We start from the raw sequence: 20,902 nt of genomic DNA, 5'->3' as shown, positions 1-20,902 counted from the left end.
CTTGTCCCAAAATATCAACCGTGACACACCTTGGCATTGGGAGTTAATTGCATATATCTAAAAATTAACTTTGAACTTGTATACATAACTTCACACACAAAGGTCACCAGGGGATCAACCCATTGACATTTTTGATCTGTGAGACCTAAATAGAGCATCAAAACTGTAGAAATTCAAACAGTTTTTCTTTGCCCATTTCCTCCCCCAAAATACTAGTTTTATATCATTAATTGACCTTTGGTGACCTTGGATCACATGACCGTTAAGTTTGAAAATATTCCCCAAAATATCAACCTTGTCGAACATTGGCACTGGGAGTTATTGCAGTTTTAATATTTTGGGTTTATTGGACAGAAACTGACCTTTGTGTGCACCAAAAACAATAGAGCACACCTTCTCCATATGGCGGATCTATAGTCCAAGTTTGGCCACAATTCAACTTTCCCTTATTGAGATAGAGCGTACCCAAGCAAGTGTCACAGATGCACACAGACACACACAAGCACACAAACCTGACTACATCGGTTCCTTTTGATAAAGCAAGGAACCAAAAAGGAAAGGAAATTCCAACATTTTACCAATCTTGTCTGAACATATCACAAAACAAACTTTTGAATATATAACCCATAAGTTACAGAATTATGAAAGGACTTGATTATAATGCAAGACCTTGACATTGAATGAAACATGTCACAGTGGAATCATAATGATTTTAACATTCAAATTGGATTCTCCTTCCTGGCTGTGTAGTACTTTACATGCCATTGCTGTTATTCAATTTCTTACCACCTCATTTATCACATTATTTGTATCAAAGAGTATTGATGGAGGGTCCTTATTCTATCAACCATAGGTTAATTAAGTTAATACTGTGGTAATTTGCAGTTTTTTATATTTTACAATTGGCCTGCCTTAGTAAGTTCCCTATTGGCCTCCCATAGATCACCGTAAAAGACAGAGCTTCTCTCAGAGAGGTCTTATAAACAGGTTGTGACTCATCATGACAGGTTCCCTCCTGGCACAAAGCTGCACCCCTTAGAGCATGGTATATTTGAGTCAGGTAGAGTAATGCAGAGTTGACTGCATGTCCTTGATTGGTTACTTCACAGATGATGCATATGTATCTATTCTATACCTTTCCTAATTGTTTCTAAGAAAATCAGTATTAGTGAGCAAGTGAGTAGGTTGAGGAACAGGTGCTCCCATTTCCTTTGTTTAATCACTTCATAATTTGTGCTGCATAGGAGACGTCTTGGTTCTCAGTGAGAAGAGTACAAGAAGTTGAATTTAAAGTAGCTCTTTAATTTACATCCTTGAGGGAAAAGTTGAATAACTGGTGTGTTTATTGACTCTGTATTTCATTAGCTTAAAGGGTTTGAAGACTTGCACACAAAGAAACGTCTCATGCCGGTAATCTGACCTAGTTTCAAACGAGGTGTTACAAGTGTTAGACACCACCATCGATCCCAGAAAATACACACACAGCTTGCTGGTGGCATACTCCTATTAGCCTCTATATCAATCCGCGGCAAATGTTCTCCTTCAGGAAAAGTGCCAATTAGGAACAGGAGAACAACTTTTTTGCTATGTTATCAATTAGGATGTGCTTTTTTGTGGCTTTGATGTTAAAGAACATGAATGGAAGCACATGTGGTTAAAAAATTGGGTCAATTGAGGCAATTTTAGACCCCTTTAGGCCTCCAAGGAGCAGCGTAGGAAATTTGTTTACCACGGAGTGGAGAGGTTTGTTTACAAGTGACGAAAAGTTCCGGCTCTCGTAGCAAAAAATCTACATGGTCATGGTACGGAAAATTGATGGTGCCATGAAAGGCCAACTTGTCAGCTATCCAGTGATGGGTAGCGTTTAGCAAGTGAAAACTTCTATCTAGGCTTAGAGAAGACATTACTTTTGTGATTTAGTGTGTAAGTCAATGGGGCTTTTAATGGGCGTAGGCTACCTGCTACCATCGGTAATAAGACACTAGTGTACAGTCAATACATACAGCTACGGTCAATACCCACAACAAAGTGTACATAGGATCGATGGACATCTCAGGTCAAGATAAAAGATAACAAGGTATCACGTTCCATTACTGTCTGCATTTTGTAGCGACAAGCAGAAAACTTTACTTGCAAGCAACGGAAAGTTAAATTTTTCAGAGCGCGGCATGCGGTTTTGGGCGAGTCTTCAATGCCTTTAACACTATTTTGGCCACCTACTGTAAAGGTAGTCAGTATAAGACCCAAATTAAAGCACGCTATAGCTGCTAGAAGTTTTCAAAAACTACTTTCCTGGAGGTACCTCCAGTTATCATATTTCTCCTTTAATGGTTAACATTAGTACTTTGAGAGTTTAGTTCTGGGGTTTATGAGTGTATATTGGAGGTTCATGGTTGAGATAACCCATGATAAATGCATGGCTGACTAATGGTGTGGCTTTATCAATTATGCTACTTCTTAGTTCTATAGAAAGGTTAAAAGTCAGTAATTGTCAATTATGTGTACATATGTGGCTATGCATTCAAAATGTGGTGTTCAGTGTGAGGGAGATCTCAAAGTGTTTAAGGAAGTGTGTACCTTTAAGATTAGGTTAACAGTATTGTAGACACAGTGTTGTTCTCGATTCATAATTTCTGGAAATGGATCTATGCTGAGTTAGATATATGTTGGTATTTGTTTCTGGGCAGTGCAGTGGAAAGCTTACAATGTGAATCTTTGTTGTTGTTAATCAATACAATAGTGTTAGTCCATGCCAGCATTAAAGCAGCAAAGTGGAGCAACGTGTTTCCATCCAGTTGGGACAATTTTCCTATACTGTAGTGTCATGTCCCGCTTCAGAGCACTCGTATTGTGAGTACGAGTAATATGAATATCATGTTTCTATCAGATCAAGGTTAGGAACTGTTTGTACCAGTGCTTTGAAGCATGATATTGGAGTACAGTTGAGGGAGGTATTAGCATTAGGAAATTGTCCCAACTGGCTGAATGTTCTGTAACACTTCTGTGCTAGGTGGAACAGTGCATATGTGCTTCGTGTTAGGAATTTATATGAAATAAGCTGTTACTTCTATTCTTTAGTTACTTCTTTAATTGTATTTTGATTGTTATATTGTAAATATTTGTGCCAGGTTCAACACAGCTTGTTACCAATCAATCGCTCAGAGTGCCTCCAGTCATCAAATTTTTCATTTAATTGTTAACATTAATTAGTTCATTCATTCATTGAGAGAAGAGTTTAGTTCTGGGTTTATGAGTGTATATTGGAGGGATATGATTGAGATAACCATTGTAACTGCATGGCTGGCTCATGGTGTTGCTTTAACAGTTATGCTACTTCCTAGTTCTATAGCAAGGTTAAAGAGTCAGTAATTGTCAATTATATGTTCATATGTGGCTATGCATTCAAAATGAGGTGTTCAGTGTTAGGTAGATCTCCACAGTGTTAAGGAAGTGGGTACCTTTAAGGTTAGGTTAGCAATATTGTAGACCTTACATTGTTGCACTCTAATCATAATTTCTGTATATATTGAGTTAGATATATGTTGGTATTTTTTTCTGGGCAGTGCAGTGGAAAGTTAGTACTGTACAATGTGGATCTTTGTTTTTCTTAATCAATACAATAGAGTTAGTGCATGCCAGCATTAAAGCAGCATAGTGAAACAAAATGTTCTGTAACACTTTTGTCAGTTTTGTGCTAGGATAAGCAGTGAATATAAGCTTTGTGCCAGGAATTTATATGAAATAAGCTGTTACTTCTACTCTTTAATTACTTCTTAAATTGTATTTTGTTTGTTCTTTTTATTTCTTGATTGTTGCTGTAAATATTTGTGTCAGGATTTCAACACAGCTTGTTACTTTTGACATAGCTGCAGGCTGGTGTCTGGTTGTGTTGTGGTGTTAATAGCTAGTACAACTGTTGGTTATTATCATAACTTCTTTACAGTAGATTCCTGATGGTTCAGATGGTTTGTAGACGTAGAGTATCATCATAATACACCTATATTAATTTTGTGTTCATCTTTGTATTCATCATAACTTGACATTCACATTAAATGGGTATGATCAAGTTGGGTATATGTTCTTGTATTCTTCACTTGTGACTGTTAGGATGTGATTGAAGCAGTTCTGATCTGCTGCATTATTTGTTATTATTTTATCATGTTTCCTATTAGTCCATTGGGTACATATTTGCTGTGGACCGTCAGATCAGTTCAAAGGAAATTCAAGAGTTACAATGGTGGGGTTCTCATGCACTATGGTTGCTACTTCTTAACTATTTAATTAGAGAGTGTTGGTGGACAATAGTTAACCGGGTTATATTGCAAGGAAGCATGTTTTATTCATGTTTCATTACATCTTGTTAATTGCTGCTCCATTAATGCTCCATTAATGCTCCATTAATGCTCCAATACTGCTCCATTACAGCTCATTGTATCCTTTTGTATGCTGCATGTTCATCTAGGTTCGTGCATGCTGTCAATTTGTGGAATAGATTGCAGTTAAACAACTTGGACGGATTTCCTCTTTCATTTGCGTGGATTGTCCCCCAAGATCCCCTTCAGGCCCCCAAATAGTACTTTACAATGATACAATATTAGCTCAAATGATTTTATTCTTTGTTTGGGCAAGAGTTTGAATGTTTTGTGATTCACAACATATTCAACTTGTTAAGCTCTCTGATATAAACTTACCTTTAGCTTGTTGGTAGACAGTCAATACTGCCACCAATTTACTCAGTCCTTTGTCAGAGCATGCTGTCATTAAATGGCTGATGTCATAAACAGAGACCTTCCCTGCCTTTCTGAGATGGTGGACAAGAGAAGAAAAGGGCGCATCACTCTTAATAATGTCCTCTGACTCCTCAGCTGGAACCTTTAGGTAGTCAAGAAGCTTCTGACAGTCATCTTTCTCAATCAATGACTCTGAGTGCATCAGGAGGCTATCAAATGTAAAGAAGTCACCCTATAAAAACAGACAACAAAAACAAAATCATATAAATATACTGGTGACTATAAAAAAAAATAGATTTACAATTTTGAGGCATTGAGACAGCAACACATTCCAAGGGAGGGATATCTTTAAATATTATGGTGTTGATTGTGTGACTGTGTTTTACCTGAATTCCTCTAACAACAATCTTTTATATACATTTCAGAATAAATTAAAGTATTAAAAGCTAACAATTGGTTGTATTGATTTTTAAGACTGTACAGGTACATGTTTCTATACATGACGCTGTGTCAGGCAGATTGTTGTACAGTAGATTTATTCTTGGCCCCACCAACTTAAAATTATAGTTGATGGGTTAAACATTATTCTCCAAATTTAGCCAATAAACACTACATTGTGACCCATGTTTGTGTGGGAACTAGTTGAAGTGTCTTCTATTCTGGGCAATGTAGGTGGTCAATAACATTAAAACAACATTAATAACCCTCTCCCTAATCCCCTTCTTACCACTCACGTTTTCCTTAATTGTGTTGTTTTCATGAATTTACTATGTCAATCATTGATGCAGTATTTTACTAACAGAAGATTCACTTATATAATCCTACAATCTTGCAATAGAGATTTACTGAATGAGTACACACAACTAACTTAGAAGTGCACTATAGACTGGAAAGTATGGTTAAATGCTTGTAAGTGGCACAGCTAGACTACATGTGCTGCAGCTTATTGCCTGAATAATCAAGGTCCATTTGCACTGTCAAGACTTTGTAAGATTGGTGTATGTACTAAAATTTATGTGCAGCTATTGCTCTATGAGCTCTACACAGCTTCATGACAAAGAATGAATGTAAAACATTTAATTATTGAAAACATGAGCACTTATCAACTGATGATCATGCTATTTTAACCAAGGTTCCTGGGTTACTTAAGCCTGTCTGACATAATTTACTAGTATATTGGTGTGGCCTGATGACATGTACAAATATACCTTTAACAGCTAGGAAGACCATTGTTCTTACACTGGTTGACATGTGGTAATGCTTTCTCATGCATAGGTAGCATTAATCATGTGAAATCCATTTGCATAGCAATTACATCCATTACACAGTGTGCTTGGTGACAGCTAATGAATGGGGATCTTTTTGCATATTTAAACAAATAAAGCAGGATATTGTGTATCGTCACTTATACAATGTGATGTCTATAATAGTTACTGGCGCAAATTGACACTGCAGTATATATATATATTTCTTATGAGTGTAGACTTAGTACAGCTAAATTATACCTACTTACTGTACCTACTTAACATTGTCAGTAACTAATCCAAATATGTTGTTACTTTTAAGGACTACTGACTACATACACTGTACATTCTTTGTAATGGAAATCATAGGCCATTAGTGAAATGAACCACTTGAAGAGAACTGACAAAAATACAGTCAACTGACTCAATGCAACCCCTATTAAAGTAAGCCTGTACTTAGCTACAACTTTGTATCCTCAGAAGTAATGAAAATGATTTCAATGGCTTTGTGAATTTTGCAGTCTTAACTCTGTCGACAATGTGAAAATAAGACAAGGCTAAGGTCACATTTCCCCCTTCTTTTTCTGCATTTTTTACTAATGTGCCCCTAAATAAAGCACCCTACATCCCAAAATAGAGGGAAGCTTGTGTCGGGCCATTTTAAATATCAAGACTTAAATACTGTCATCAAATCAAGGTATCATCACTGCAGTATTTGCTATACATGTGCACTAGTGTCAAACTAATCAACATGGCAGCAGTATGGCCTTTTTGTAAGATAGTGCAAGTAGTATCCAATGGCCTAAATTTTACATAAAATTTTGCACTTACTTTTCCACCATTTTGATCTCCCTCTTAACAAACAAGCAATAGTTGTGCTCTTCATAAAATTCTGCATTCACTAATACCAAATTTGTCAAAATTAGGAGCTTGTAAGCTCAGGAAATAAGAAGAAATATTTTCAAAATCTTGACTGTTGCTTTAATATTGCACAGTGCAACTAGGATCCAATGGCCTAAATTTTTCATAAAATTTTGCACTTACTTTTCCACCATTTTGATCTCCCTCTTAACAAACAAGCAATAGTTGTGCTCTTCATAAAATTCCACATTCACTAATACCAAATTTGTCAAAATTAGTAGCTTGTAAGCTCAGAAAATAAGACAAAATATTTCCCAAATTTAATGTGTTGCTCTAATATTGCAAAGGGCAACAAGCATCCAATGGCCTAAATTTTTCATAAAATTTTGCACTTCCTTTTCCACCATTTTGATCTCCCTCTTAACAAACAAGCAATAGTTGTGCTCTTCATAAAATTCCGCATTCACTAATACCAAATTTGTCAAAATTAGCAGCTTGTAAGCTCAGAAAATAAGAAGAAATATTTTCCATATTTTGTGTGTTACTCTAATATTGCAACAGGCAACAAGCATCCAATGGCCTAAATTTAAAAAAAAAATTGCACTTACTTTTCCACCATTTTGATCTTCATCTTAACAAACAAGTGATAGTTGTGTTCTTAATAAAATTCCGCATTCACTAGTAACAATTTTGTTTATTTTTGAAGCAAGGAAGATTGAGAAAATAAGGAAAACCAATTTTACATTTACATTGACAGTACAAAACACTTCCATGACAACCTTACCAGAATCAGCAAATCCCAAAGAAAAATGTGCCTTTATTTTTCATTAAATTTTGCAAACTAGATCTCAAAACATCTAAGAGTGTCTTCTCGTCACTTGTTCGCATAGAATGATACCCAATTTGTTGAGCTTCAATCAAAGGATTGCTTTAATAAAAGTGATTAATATTCCTAATTTTGACCATAGGCCTATAGTTCCTTTATCAGTACTTACTGTGTGATATTCATAGACTTCTCCAGTTTTCCAGGTAACCAAAAACAATCTGTTTATGTTATTATTGATCCTGATTCTCCAGGAATAAGCAGGAACTTTAAAAGAAGCCAAGATAGGACCCCCAGAGATGGAAGAATGACCCCCAGAGATGGAAGAATGACCCCCAGAGATGGAAGAATGACCCCCAGATAGAGAGTAAACAACAACTTGTCTACTCCCACCACCCTCCCATAATATAAATATTAATCCTTTCTCTTCACTGACTGTTATACTATATGCATCTCTGTACTGTTTGTTTGTATATTCCTGTTCTATTTCTCCCTCACTATTATACATTACAGCTCTCTTACTAAAGACTGTACAGATAAACAGTTTATTATTACTAACTGTTATATCCCAGGGACAGTCTGCTCCTCCTAATCCTTTTAAGGTGATTGTCTTCTTTTTTCTCAATTCTCTCGAATATAAGACAATCACCTCATTGGATGCATATAAACCGACATAGACTAACCCATCTCTGGTTGTCATACAGTAGGCTTCACCGTTAAACTTCCCTCGATTGACCAGACCGCCATTACTACTACTATCGTACAATGATATCGTATCCTTACAACACGTTAAAAACAGACGATCATCCAGTAAACAAACAGACCGCCATCCAAAGTCGTTAAATTCCTCAGAAAAGTAGGGATCTGACGTCAATAATAACGGTTTTTCCTGAGAATCAGGATTAATGTTAAACATAAACAGATCGATAAATGAGTTCTCTTTCATGCTGCTAATTCCAGCGACTGCCAAACGGCCAGTATCGAGCACGTCCATGTGCCGCACATTGTAACCATATTGTACAGTGAATCTTGGTATCGTTGTATGTACTCTGTGTGTGTGGAAGGCAAAAAGTGAAAAATAAGGTCAGGGTTGGAAGCTTGTATCCGTGGTAACGAAGAATTTAGAGTGATTTTTGATCGACGGAATGTTGATGAACAGCGCTCAGACTTCGAAGTCGCTATAGGCCTTATGAAGGGTACTGAATCTTTAAAAATCTATTGATAATTTATACAATGGAATTATAAAGTCTGGAAAAACAATGGCAATCGTCCAGAGCAATTAACTGACATAGTAATCTTCGAAAATGTGACGTTCAATGCCAATAATGATACTGGCCGCTAGGCTATAGTACAATGACTTGCATGTTTAGACGAACACTCTCGGGCATAAGCGTGAAGGAAGTACATGGCGCCACATGCATGGATGTATATTTGGCAAGCGGAGTAAAAAGTGCTAGAAATTGCAAAAATTGACCGAACCAAATATTAAAGGATCCTATAAAAGTCGAAATGAAACTCAGAATCAAGAAAAACAATGCAAAGTAATTACTGTGTACCAATATGAAAATATTCCTTTAACAATATAACAACACCGACTAAATAGGCCTAATTGTTAAAAGCCGGCTGTTTCAGTCAAAGTTATGAAATTGCATAGGTTTTAGTTAGATTGCTTGAATACGATTTATTTATCTTCAATATTAATCGTTATCATATATATGTCCTGATGTAATTTTCTAGGGCAACTTAATTGTGCTGCGTGTTGACCACATGCAGTACATTCATATTCATTTGAGTTAAGCGCCAAAATATGTGAGACAATTACACACCCACAAGTTGTAAATGGTGGAGCTATTCAAGAAAAATAACTTTATCAAGGGCTCCATTAATGAACAAATGATGGCGCTATTAAAGAAAATCAACTTGGTGTAAAGTGTTTACGGGTTAACTTCAGACAGAAGTTTAGTTTTGATATAGTATAGTCTCTATAGCTTCACATATTTCAAAGATATTTACCCTCAGAATATGCTAAAACTCTGGAAAGCTCACTTAAGGGTACAGAGATCGATGACGCCGGTGCCTCAGTGCAATGCTAAATCTTAATGTTAATCCACTGTTTTAAACTTCTAATAACTCTAACATCAAAACATGTTCTTTCATCTCTATAAAATTTGTGTAATATCCAAGGGCAATTGACCCGATGCTCTGCATCCGAGGGGACACGTTCCTCTTGTTTTGTAACAAAAACGTTAAGAATTGCCCCGTTTCATAAATTAGAAGTGCACATCTTGGACAAATACCTTACTTTGTCATTTTGTGTTCTTTAAAAAATGTCTTTTTGTTGAGACATTTTGCTGATAAATTAAAGTAATCAATCGAAAGGTGCTGTTTCGTAGTCATATTAAAATAATGTAATATCTGGCACAGAATAAAGAGAGGATCCATTTTATCCGCGACTTGAGATGGCATCGTTCTTCACCTCCTCAATGCAGCAACACCGTGATGTCCTATCCCCCACCCACCCCTCCCCATCGTCACTGATCCATTTTCCATATTTCAGGAGTTATCTCGGGAACGAACATTTCATTTATGCAAGACTTCTTTTTACGAAAGATTTTCATTTTACAACATTGCTTGTATATTTTTAGGTGATTGTTAAGTAAACAAATAATCAATACTTTTTTCATATATCTGTCATGTATAATTGCCAAGAATATACATATTTGGATATTTTATAAAAGAAATAATGGCACTTACGAGGTTTTCGTGGTGGCCATTTTCACATGTGCTTAATTAGGTCTATGAGAGTTATATTAATACAGCGGGAGTCCTGATCTGCGAATAAAATTAGAAAAATTCTTAAGAAACAAATATGACTTTCCCAAAAAAAAATTCTTATCGAGGAATATCTCAATAAATACAGAAATAAACAGAACGGAAAGAGGACCTTTTTTGGGTGAATGCTGCTGCCTCATTTGATGTTTAACAAGCACCCTTGAATTAATTTAATATGATGGATGAAATTATGTTTCTGGTCATCCCCGATTGTAAAAGCACACTGTGTACGATCAATCTGGAATTTACGTTACAGTTATATTTAATTTATGCTGGATTGCGAAAAAGACGACGAAATCGTGAGAAAACAGTTGAAATTTCGAGAAAACTATATAAATTCACATATATGATGGTCAAAAGTGGAGATTTCTTTAAAGAAATTAAACTTAATATTAAAATATCCCGTACAGGCCTGTTGTTTAAATTAGCTTTATTTCCCTACACTGCAGTGCTGTTGATAGAAATTCATAAATGTTTTTTTTACTTACAATGACACACGTCTGTGTTAGACAGGTGTAGGTGAGGAACAGCTAGTATTCTTCGAAAGGTCTTCAATATATACTTGGTCTTGATATAATTCGATCCGTTTTTATGCTGAGTCACTGGTCGCAGGTCAACGAAGCGTGCAGTGATAACACAAATTTCAAACAGAGAGCCCTTTGAGATAATTAAAAAATTTAAACGAAATGCTGTGACTTTGATCAGAGGATGAAGCAAATTCTCGACTGAATATAAGATAATAAACGCTCAAGAATGTCGCACAAAAGAGGTAATGGATGGATAACTGCTATAGTAAGAGAGAACGGCAGGCTTGATTTGAGCTGGTGTCTAGCAAAGGAATAAAATAATAAATTACGCCCACTTACCCTTGATCTCTTAAATATAAACCATATCGCGTGATTTTTAAGTCAATATTGAACTTAAAGCAGTTCGGTGAGATTTTTCCTTTTTGTTATACTGAATCTATTTGAGTGTTATCGTGAATTTTATGACGTACTTAATTAAAACATCGAACTTCAAAAAGGGGGAGAGGAGGGGGAGGAGGGATGGAGAGGGAGAGGAGGGAGAGGAGGGGAGAGGAGGGGAGAGGAGGAGAGGGATCGGATGGGTTGGAGTACATCAATACAGTTGATCTGTCTGTAAAGTCTACAGATTATCGAGATAATCACATAGCCTGAGATATTTCACTCCCTCTTCCTCAATCTGTCTTCCATTGAGCAAGTGGGTCACTATTATTTGTCGTCTAAGAAGTCCAACATAAGTCAGTAATGCACGAATGATGTTCAAACGCCTTTCATATATATTTACGGCCGACTTGTGTGGTCAACGGTCCTATATAGTCTTATCTGATAACGGAATATTGGAAAGTTCTAAATGGTTTTCCGTTATTATTCAAAATAGCAACCTGACAATATAAGGAGATGAAGTGTTTCACATCAGAGTATATTGGGTCTCTTGGATAAGTTGGGAAGGGAGTAAGGTTGGGGAATTCAGACGGGAGGGAATACAGTGGATGAAAATATGTTCAAAAATTGGTTCATTGTATGTGTCAGTGCACATGCAGGCGAAAGATGCCGAGCTTCCTGTATGAACTTCGTTCTTCTATGAGTCAAGCCTTAACTTCCATTCCTATTGGGACACAATAAATAAAATTAACATGGTAAGCCCTGTGCAGAGTATACCGGGTTTTAAGATAAACCTATATGTATTCTACTGCTTTAATACTTAATTCCGAATGTTCTTAGCCAACACTGACGTTATCTAGCACTTTGGACTATATATATATGCTGTAAGTGTTTATGTCGGAGGACTAACCCCCCCCCCCCCATGGGTTAGACTTATTCTGGCATGCCCATATACTGTAAGTGTTTATGTCGGAGGACTAGTCCCAATAGGTTAGACTTATTCTGACATGCTCATAGAGTGTAACTGTTTATGTTGTGCTTTGTTGTGAATGCTGTCATGGTAGTTACTAAAGAGTGAAGAAAAGAACAATACAAGAGTACCCGGTTGCTCGTCTATCTATAAACTTACAGTTTAAGATGAACTTGCTACACTGCTGTTATCATAGCCTATATTTCCGTTCAAAGATAGGCCGAAATAATTGACGAAAAGTTATGTTAGCTAACTACAGTTTCAGTTCAGTTCGCTGGAAAGAAGTTAGAGGTTTTCGTTGTCAGACATTTGAGAGGGCGGGGCGGACAGAACAAAATGAGAGCAATATTTAATGAGCGTATGCTTAGGGTAGTTCAAGCTGGTGCCAGGGGCGACAGTGTGAGCGAGGGATTGGGACGAGGGGCACGGGGCACATAGCCATGCGGGCGTAGGGTCCCTCTAATGGGGTCCAATGATGTTAGTCCCCTGACGCGCTGCAGTTTTCATCGTTTTCTTAGAAAATTATGCACAAAGCATTAAGATGATCATGATTGTGGGCTAAATGATGAAGAACCATCAGGTATTTCACATTTATCTCCAAAAACATTCGATAGGCATCAATATGTTAGGTATGCATGTTAGGTATGCATCGTAATTTTGCCCGCGTGTGATATTCTATGTAACCTATACACTAACAAAACCAGCAGGAGAATACCCCATATCACATATATATCATTCCCCTGAATGAATCATGTCTACTGTAAAGAATATAATTAAAAGGATCCGTGTTCACAAGTTGTTAATTTATTTAAAGTTGTTCAATTTACTGTATACCTACAGATTTTTCAACTTACCTTCCCGTACAAGATGGCGCTTGCTACAGTTCCTGATATGGATTGTCGGTTGTACTTCCTTGTCTGGTTGTAATGATACAGTACCTTTGTAGCTTCCAATGCGCTCATTAAACTTTCGTTTTCAATCGTGTGATAGACCTATCTGTAGCCTTTGGACTCAGATTAATATTATCGCGCTTCACAAAACTTGAAAGAACGTTCCAGAGTACTCATAGTATAGATAGGCATCAATATGTTAGGTATGCGTTGCCTGTGATATTCTATGTTTACTATACACTAATGAAACCAGCAGTGGGATTACCTTATAACACATAATGTACAAACACACGCAATAGAGTACACATAGTGACAAAATATGAATAGATATACTGATTGAACTTTAGCTCTCTTCCATGTTTGAAGGGTACAAAATAAACCTTCGATACTCAATGTGGCAGCTGCGGAGTCATTGTTCGATATCCAACATTTATTATTGTCACCAGCCAGTTAAGAAAATTTCCTAATGCTAATACCTCTCTAAACTGTACTCCAATATCATGCTCTCAAAGCACTGGTATTGCCAGGTATTACAAGGTTCCTAACCTTGACCTAATATAAACATGCTATTAATACTGCTCGTACTGACAATACGAGTGCTCCGAAGCGGAACATGACACTATACAGTATAGAAAACAATTGTCCCAACGGGGTGTAGTCACTGTTATGAAATAGTGATACCATCTCTTTGATGTTACCGAAACACTCCATCGAGACACCTTACAGGCCTCTTATGTATTTATCTAGGTCATGGATTCAGTTTTCCCACGAGAAGTTTTAACTATCTTATTGAATCTTGGTACAGGGCCTTTTCCCAAAATAGATTCCATTATGTCTGTGGAACATTCGAGAAGGTTCTCTCACGTGGTATGGAAGTTTCCATAGAAAGGGGATGGACTTCCAAACTCCCAACCAATCAGGGCAGATCAGTGCCAGTGCACTTATTTTTATATCGTTAAGTTAATACAGGATGGTCAGGTTATTGGCTGCCTACTGATTGTGCGCAGAGGGATTTTGTAGAAGCATGGAGCTATAAACAGAAGGAGAAAACCCACTCTCTAATGTCCGTAAAACAATCAATCATCGCCTTAACCACCCCGCTGAGTTTCGCGACTAATATCAGTAGCGATCATGTTACATCGGGCAGTGCGAAGCGACCGCGCGAGCTCCTTTGATCTTGCATCATTGTAACCGCCGCAAATGGAGAAAACGACTGGTTGTGTAAAAATAAGCTTATGAATATGCATGTACTAAAGTTCAAAGTGCGTCAAGTGCATGTTTAATTCTGTTTTCTAGCGCCATGGTGACAGCTTCGAGATTAAAATCTGATTAAGTCCAACGCTAAAAGCTATATCTTTGGTCTAAAAGAAACCCGATATCGTTGTACGAAACATGCACTGAGTTAGCCTTGTTTTTCAAGATTCAGATTTTACTGACTTCGACCGAAAAACTGCCCTGTTTTTCGCGGATTTTCTCGCTTTCCGGACATCTCCGGATAGAATTCCATCGTGTTATGTGCTTAGGACGACCTATTGTTCACAGTGTACAACGACAGGATAGTGTACGGGTATGTACGAAAATGCTATTCGACTTAGAATTTGCTATGTATTTTCACTCTGACTGCCGAAATTACAGGTTGCACAAAATGGCGTCTGTGATAACTTGCACAATGACACGGATGCAGTCAAAGAGTAATTGTTTTTAAAGTGATTTTAATAATGATGCTCAAAATATATGAACATTAGCCCATTTCATGAGGGTTAAAATTGTAGTCCACTGGCCATAGGCTAGGCCTAATTATAATAAGTGTTACTGTTAGGGTCGAGAGCCTTGGCCTATAATATAAATAATAATATTACTAGTCCCTTGCTTGTCCAATCTCAAGTGTGAATGAAAATACTTATTGTAAGACATGTTGTGAACACTTAAATGAGATTCAAGGGCTACATTAAGCCTTAACATTGTCAGTAACCCTGGGTCAGTATCCAACAAAAGAAGAATCTCTGTTCGATTGCTTGATTTATATTTATTCGATTGGCCTAATATTTTTGTGGCTCATGCCCTGGGCTAGATTGGGCCTAGTGGATTAAGTTACATAACATAGACCATGTGTAGGCCGGTGTAGTTGCTGCTGTGGCAATGTGACCTACCCACCAGTAAATAAAAAATACAAATCCATGCAGGCTCTAAGCCCATGGCCCTTGAAAATATGGATAATTTTCTAAATAGTTATGTGCAGGCCCCTGTCCTGACTATATTGGCTTCTTGAAAATGTTCATAAAGTAGGAGTTTAGGTAGATTCCATTGCAAACCAGATGCATTGGATTGAACTGCAATTGTGCAATAAAATACTGTATTTATGTCTCTTACGGTACTACAAAGAACTGACTGCACTGGGCCACAGTGTTACATCACTGCATTGATTGAATTGAATTAGAAGGTATTGTCCACAATAGGAAATTCGGCTTACACAGGTCGAAAAAAGAAAAGAAATAAAGAAAAGAAATAGTATAAGTATCAAGTACCATTGATGCTCAAAAGAAAGATTTCCTTCTGTTTTATTCAATAAGTTTATTGACCCATTTAGAAAAAAAACATTGATTTTATGTGGGAAGTAAAAGTAGGCCTGCATGTAAATTAAAACATAATGTTAACTTGCTTACACTTTGGCCATTTCTTTTTCTCAAGGTATGACTAGTGCCCATCGGGAATGCTTAAGAACATTGTGCTGATTATGTGGCAGCTCAAAGACCATCCCAAGTGACAAGGCACCAAAAACTAAACAGGGCTACCATGCTTGGATATTGGGCACAATGTTTTGTCCTTGATGGTTGCAAGTTCCAAGGCAATCAGTTCATTATGTAGTTACTGCCGCAAAAGGCCAAGAGAGGAGGAAGCAGATTGCAGTTCAACCAACTTTTTCACTTTATGTATGGAACAATTTTTCAGTACATTGCCATATGAAGTAACAGAATTTATTTTATTTTTTCGTGGAACTGGTAAATTGTAATAATGAGAGAACTCGAACTGATTTTATTGTTCTGGATTTATTTCACAGTATTTTAATTTTTTATTTGTACCTTTGTACTAGTACTTAAAGTGGGGATTTCTGCTAGAAGAACATTGTCATTTGTCCATGTGCTCTAGATTATTTTTTGGTGGAACTAGTACAGTATATTTAAATAACAATGTGGTGATTTGATCTTGTATAGTTTTCATGTTATATTGTGAAGTAGTTTTATTTTCCTTTTGTTTAGTACAATATATACAGTAAAGGAACTCTAACTTGCTGTTCTGTTTTTTGCCAGCTCTCATTATTTCACAGCCCTATAGTTTACACTGCTTAGCAATATGATGAAAGAAATAGCAAAGGTAGTGTAGGGAAAGGTGCCCTTATAATCATATGCATAACATTGAATAGTCAAGTTGTCAACCAGAGAGCAGTGGTCAAGCGACTAAAAGGAGGTGCCATCCTGGCTGTTACATTGTGCCCATTGGGGATTAAAATCACATTTTGTGCTCGAATTATGTCCATATAAGTAAACTCATGTAGCTAAATACATTTTAATTTTGCTGGCACAAAGCCTAGGAAGGTAGTGGGGTGGGAGGGGTTAGTGGGTGTCTTAAGGAGTGAAGGTGGGTCAAGAGAAGGAGCCAGTGTGATGGTATTGATGGTGAGTTTATGGAGCTCCAAATGCCAAAGGTAGTATGAGGGTTTTACTTTTGAGAGATAGGGAGTTGGGCATCTGCGAAAATTGTGGGAAGGATTCTAAATGCTGGTGAGGATATTGGGGGTGTAGAGAAGACTAAGCTAGTAAGCTTTGCCAACAGAGAAAGAAAGGGATGAAATCGTCCATGCTGAGCTATGGTGCTTCTTTCAAGAGGGTGTTAATATTGCGAAGGTGAGTTTTGTGGTTGTCACTGTGGCGATGCTGCCAGTCCAATTTAGAGCGGATGGTGTCCTACCTACCAGACCTACAGTAGGTGGTGTTGAAGAGAAAGCATGTGTCACCTTTGACCTTCATCAATAAAATTTACAAGGAAACAAATCACAACAAAGTTTAAACTTTTAATTTGTACAAAACTGACAATATTCTAGTTCCACTATATTTCTCTGAACTAAAGTAAACTTGTTATAAGCTTGAAAGATGAGGTTTGTCATGGAAAGAACAAACAAACTATGTAAGTATACAACATAATTATCATAAAATCAACATATATAGATACCAATCATGTTACTCTCAGTTTCACTCCTTGCTTTCACTTGCCAATTCTTTTCTGAATGGTTTTTCTCCTTTCTTGCCACAAGAAGTCTTCCTTTTATTTTTAACTTATCTCCATGTACATTCTAACAAAAGCATTTACTCTTAATTTTACCCAATAAACAACAAACGTATGAAATTTGAAGCAACTGCCCACTTAAGTCCTCGTTTAACAATTCTTTAACAAGATCTGCCCACCGACTTGAACTGGCTTGTGTTGCAGAAGTTTTTGCAGAAGATGGTCTTTCACATTTTTATTTCTCAAAATAAGCAAGGTCTTCATGTTTAAAATTTGCTTTGTCTGAAATTCCAGTCTTGAAAAACATGAAAATATTATCATTAACTAAGAGTAATCCACCTCTATTTTGTTTTTCCACCCAGGCTTTAGTGTAATCCAAAAAACTGTGACCTTCACCTGCAACAGACATACAGTTTAAGCACTGTAAAAATATTAAAGCATACTGCTATAAAGCTTAACTTTCATGTAACGTTTTTTTAATGGCAAATGGCACATAACCTGCTAATTATCTTAGAAATTGTTCCTCATGTTTTTCAACAATTAATGTATCTTCCAAATTTATGTCGTCTGGAACATCCAGCCTCTCAAACTCTTCAATCATCAGCTTCACCATAAATTCAACTATATCCTGTAGCATGAACATTTCTAATGTCCTCGGCGGATGCAAAGTTTTCTGGCAGCCATGTTTCGTGTTATATTAATTTTGTTAATTTATAACACTAGGTTCCCAATGCAATAACAAACAGCGCTAACGTTATTTGCCTAACGAACGAAGAAAGGTTTTATCGGAAAATACTTGACTGGAAGTACCTATTTCGCCATTACTTGTTCATATATTGCGATGAAACATATGCTGAGATAAACAATTAATTATTAAGTACGAATCTTCGAATGATTCGGTGAGAAATAAAAGATATATTTTGATCGAAATTTTCACAAGTACGCGTAACGTAACATACATGAGTACTGTGTATATACTATTTCAATTACATATACGTTAGGATCGGAGTGTCTGTTGTTATGTTGCGAGGGACGCTATATACGAAATGACCTTTGTACCAGGATTACGTAATAGCTGATGATGGCTTTACTCGTGTTTGTGCCCTGAGGCATGTTTACTTATGGCGATCAAATTTTGTCGGTTACAATGATACTTCAAAGTGGGTTTTCTCCTTCTGTTTATAGCTCCATGGTAGAAGTAAGGTATAAAAGGGCATGGGGCCAAAAGTTTACCTACTCCGTCAGAAATTTATCACTCCGTCAGCGCTCCGTGATCAGTTCGTCGCTTCGTCATTGCTTCGTCACCATTTTCATCACTCTTTCTAATTGTTTAATTGACGGAGTCAAGTCAAGTCAAATCATTGTAATTTAGTTTTATTTGTAAAGAGAATCGACAGAGAAGAAATTATACCGAATCAACAATCAAATCCTATCTCGTCAAATTGTTTTTCTGTGAACTCATTGTTTTCTTCCGTTCGAGACATCTCCTGTAGAAGCATAAATACGGCATCAAGATATCCCAGTACCTTTCTATCGCGAGTCCCGATATAGTATCACTATCGGAGGAGCCGGGCTCGTCACAATATTACATGGTGGAGATCGGTTGCTTTCTTCAGGAACAAAACGGTAACGGAACTGTTCACAACTTTCGTTCGTTACGATCAATAACGAACAGGAGATTTTTTTTTTTTTGGCCCGAAGACCTAACGAGGAACACAACGTATGTTCACGACCTAGCCTAACTGAAACACTCTACGAGGGAAGTCAGCCTATACTAGCCTAAGCCTGTACAACGGATGCCGGAAGCGTGATTTTTTTTCCCAGGATGGTTGTGGGTAATTACCATAAAGGAGGCGTGTCTCAATCAGCGCACATGTGCAGTAGGATTACTTCAGGAAAGTTTGATATGACCTATGCACTGTACTATTGTTACAAATACATTACTGCTTCATACATCACACAACAACTTGGATATCGCGTGCATGCACTGTACTAGCCTAGCCTATATGACTTTAAAATAAGGCTAGTGCGAATCACACGTACGTCGACTGGATATGGGCATCGTATGGGATATGGGCAGGAACAAAGACAGGAACAAAGACTGATGATTCTTTGGTACTTGCTTTAGAACGTAAGGAAAGTCCTTATGCAACAAATAACACCGGTCCTCACTCCTCAGGCTAAAAAGAATTCGAAATGACCCAAAGCTGACAAAGGCCAACTTTACGGCCAAGTAGTTATTGTAACTAAGCAGATATTGTTAAGTATGTCAAAGATGTAATTTCAAACCAAAGATAAGGTTCCTGTAAGTCAGTTTATAGAAAACGTAAGAAATTCCATCACTGGTAACCCTAGCCTTTTGCGGTGAAATGATCTTGTACGGTCTTTTCACACGCGTACGTACACGGCCTAGATGTTTCCAGTGTTATATCAATTCACGTACGAACACTATGGTAAATAACCTCTGTTGCCATAGGAGCACAATTAGAAGGTCGCTATTTACCTTTCCTTTTTGAGGATATCTGCCAGTATAGCGGCACGCCTACTTTATGTTAATTACCCACAACCATCCTGGGAAAAAAAATCACGCGACCCGATGTTAACGGCGAACGAATCTGCAGCATACGAGATGTAGGCCTACCTGCTACTACCTGCCGCTACTACTACTACTACTGCTAACCGAGGGACTTCAATCATCGTTTGCAGTTCCACTACCAGTTCTTACTTTCTTAGTTAAGGGTGAGTGAAATCATGCCAATTTGTATCCCAACAACCCCTATTTGAGATCAGAGTGTACCGATAAGTTATTTTAATCGTGTCCATGTATTGCATATTTGTTATTTGTATTTAATTGCGGTCGATAGTGTGTTCAATTAAGTATAGGCTCATGTTGTATACTCATAACTAGCCTAGGATTGTATGCGGCATAATGTCCGTCAGTGAACAGGAAACTTCGACCTCTGTTGTGCAGAAACATAGGCCCACTGATTTTTTGCCATCACAATTTCAGGGCGATGTAATTGATGCAGATTTAGCCGAAGCTCATTATTTGGGATTTGAAGATTATTTAGAGGTGCATAAATTGCCATCCCAAACCACCCCTGTAGCGGAAGAATTTAATGAAATATGTTGCATATTTAAGCGAACACTTAAAGGCCAAGCCAGACTCTGGATTGAAAACAAAAAATTTTTCAACTATTGCTGATCTGCGCAAGCAATTCCTTGCTCGTTTCAGTCCAGGCACTTCTTCCTACGCTAAATCACAGGCATTTCATGCATTAAGCTATACGCCAGGTGATACAGCTCAAGCTCTTTGGGCAAAATTTCCAAGGCTGCAGCACCATTAAATTATGGCGAGGACAAAAT

At 37.3% G+C, this 20,902-nt stretch overlaps 1 protein-coding gene and 1 long non-coding RNA gene across 7 annotated transcripts in view; one reads left to right on the top strand and one right to left on the bottom strand.

The window, feature by feature from the left end:
• The window catches only part of LOC139980963 (uncharacterized), a 101,599-nt gene extending 88,231 nt beyond the window's left edge, over nt 1–13,368 (bottom strand). For 2 of the 6 annotated variants that reach the window (XM_071993033.1, XM_071993034.1), the window contains exons 1-5: nt 13,220–13,358; nt 10,979–11,147; nt 10,413–10,490; nt 7,831–8,707; nt 4,692–4,962 (exon numbers count right to left, since the gene is read on the bottom strand). In XM_071993033.1, coding sequence (XP_071849134.1) covers nt 4,692–4,962; nt 7,831–8,707; nt 10,413–10,432 — 1,168 coding nt within the window. In that variant the 5' untranslated portion in view covers nt 10,433–10,490; nt 10,979–11,147; nt 13,220–13,358. Of the gene's footprint in view, nt 1–4,691; nt 4,963–7,830; nt 8,708–10,412; nt 10,491–10,978; nt 11,148–13,219 lie in introns of all 6 variants that reach the window. The other 4 variants (XM_071993038.1, XM_071993035.1, XM_071993037.1 and 1 more) reach the window with 4 other exon arrangements.
• Nucleotides 13,369–13,923: 555 nt separating this feature from the next.
• On the top strand, nt 13,924–18,963 carry LOC139980967 (uncharacterized). Its single transcript, XR_011797749.1, has 2 exons — nt 13,924–14,822; nt 15,944–18,963. It is a non-coding gene; the product is annotated as an uncharacterized lncRNA (long non-coding RNA).
• Nucleotides 18,964–20,902: the final 1,939 nt, after the last annotated feature.

Source organism: Apostichopus japonicus, chromosome 15, assembly GCF_037975245.1.
Source record: "Apostichopus japonicus isolate 1M-3 chromosome 15, ASM3797524v1, whole genome shotgun sequence".
NCBI classification, from domain to species: Eukaryota; Metazoa; Echinodermata; class Holothuroidea; order Aspidochirotida; family Stichopodidae; genus Apostichopus; species Apostichopus japonicus.
Note: the sequence above shows the minus strand (reverse complement) of the source record. Positions and strands in the feature narration are given on the sequence as shown.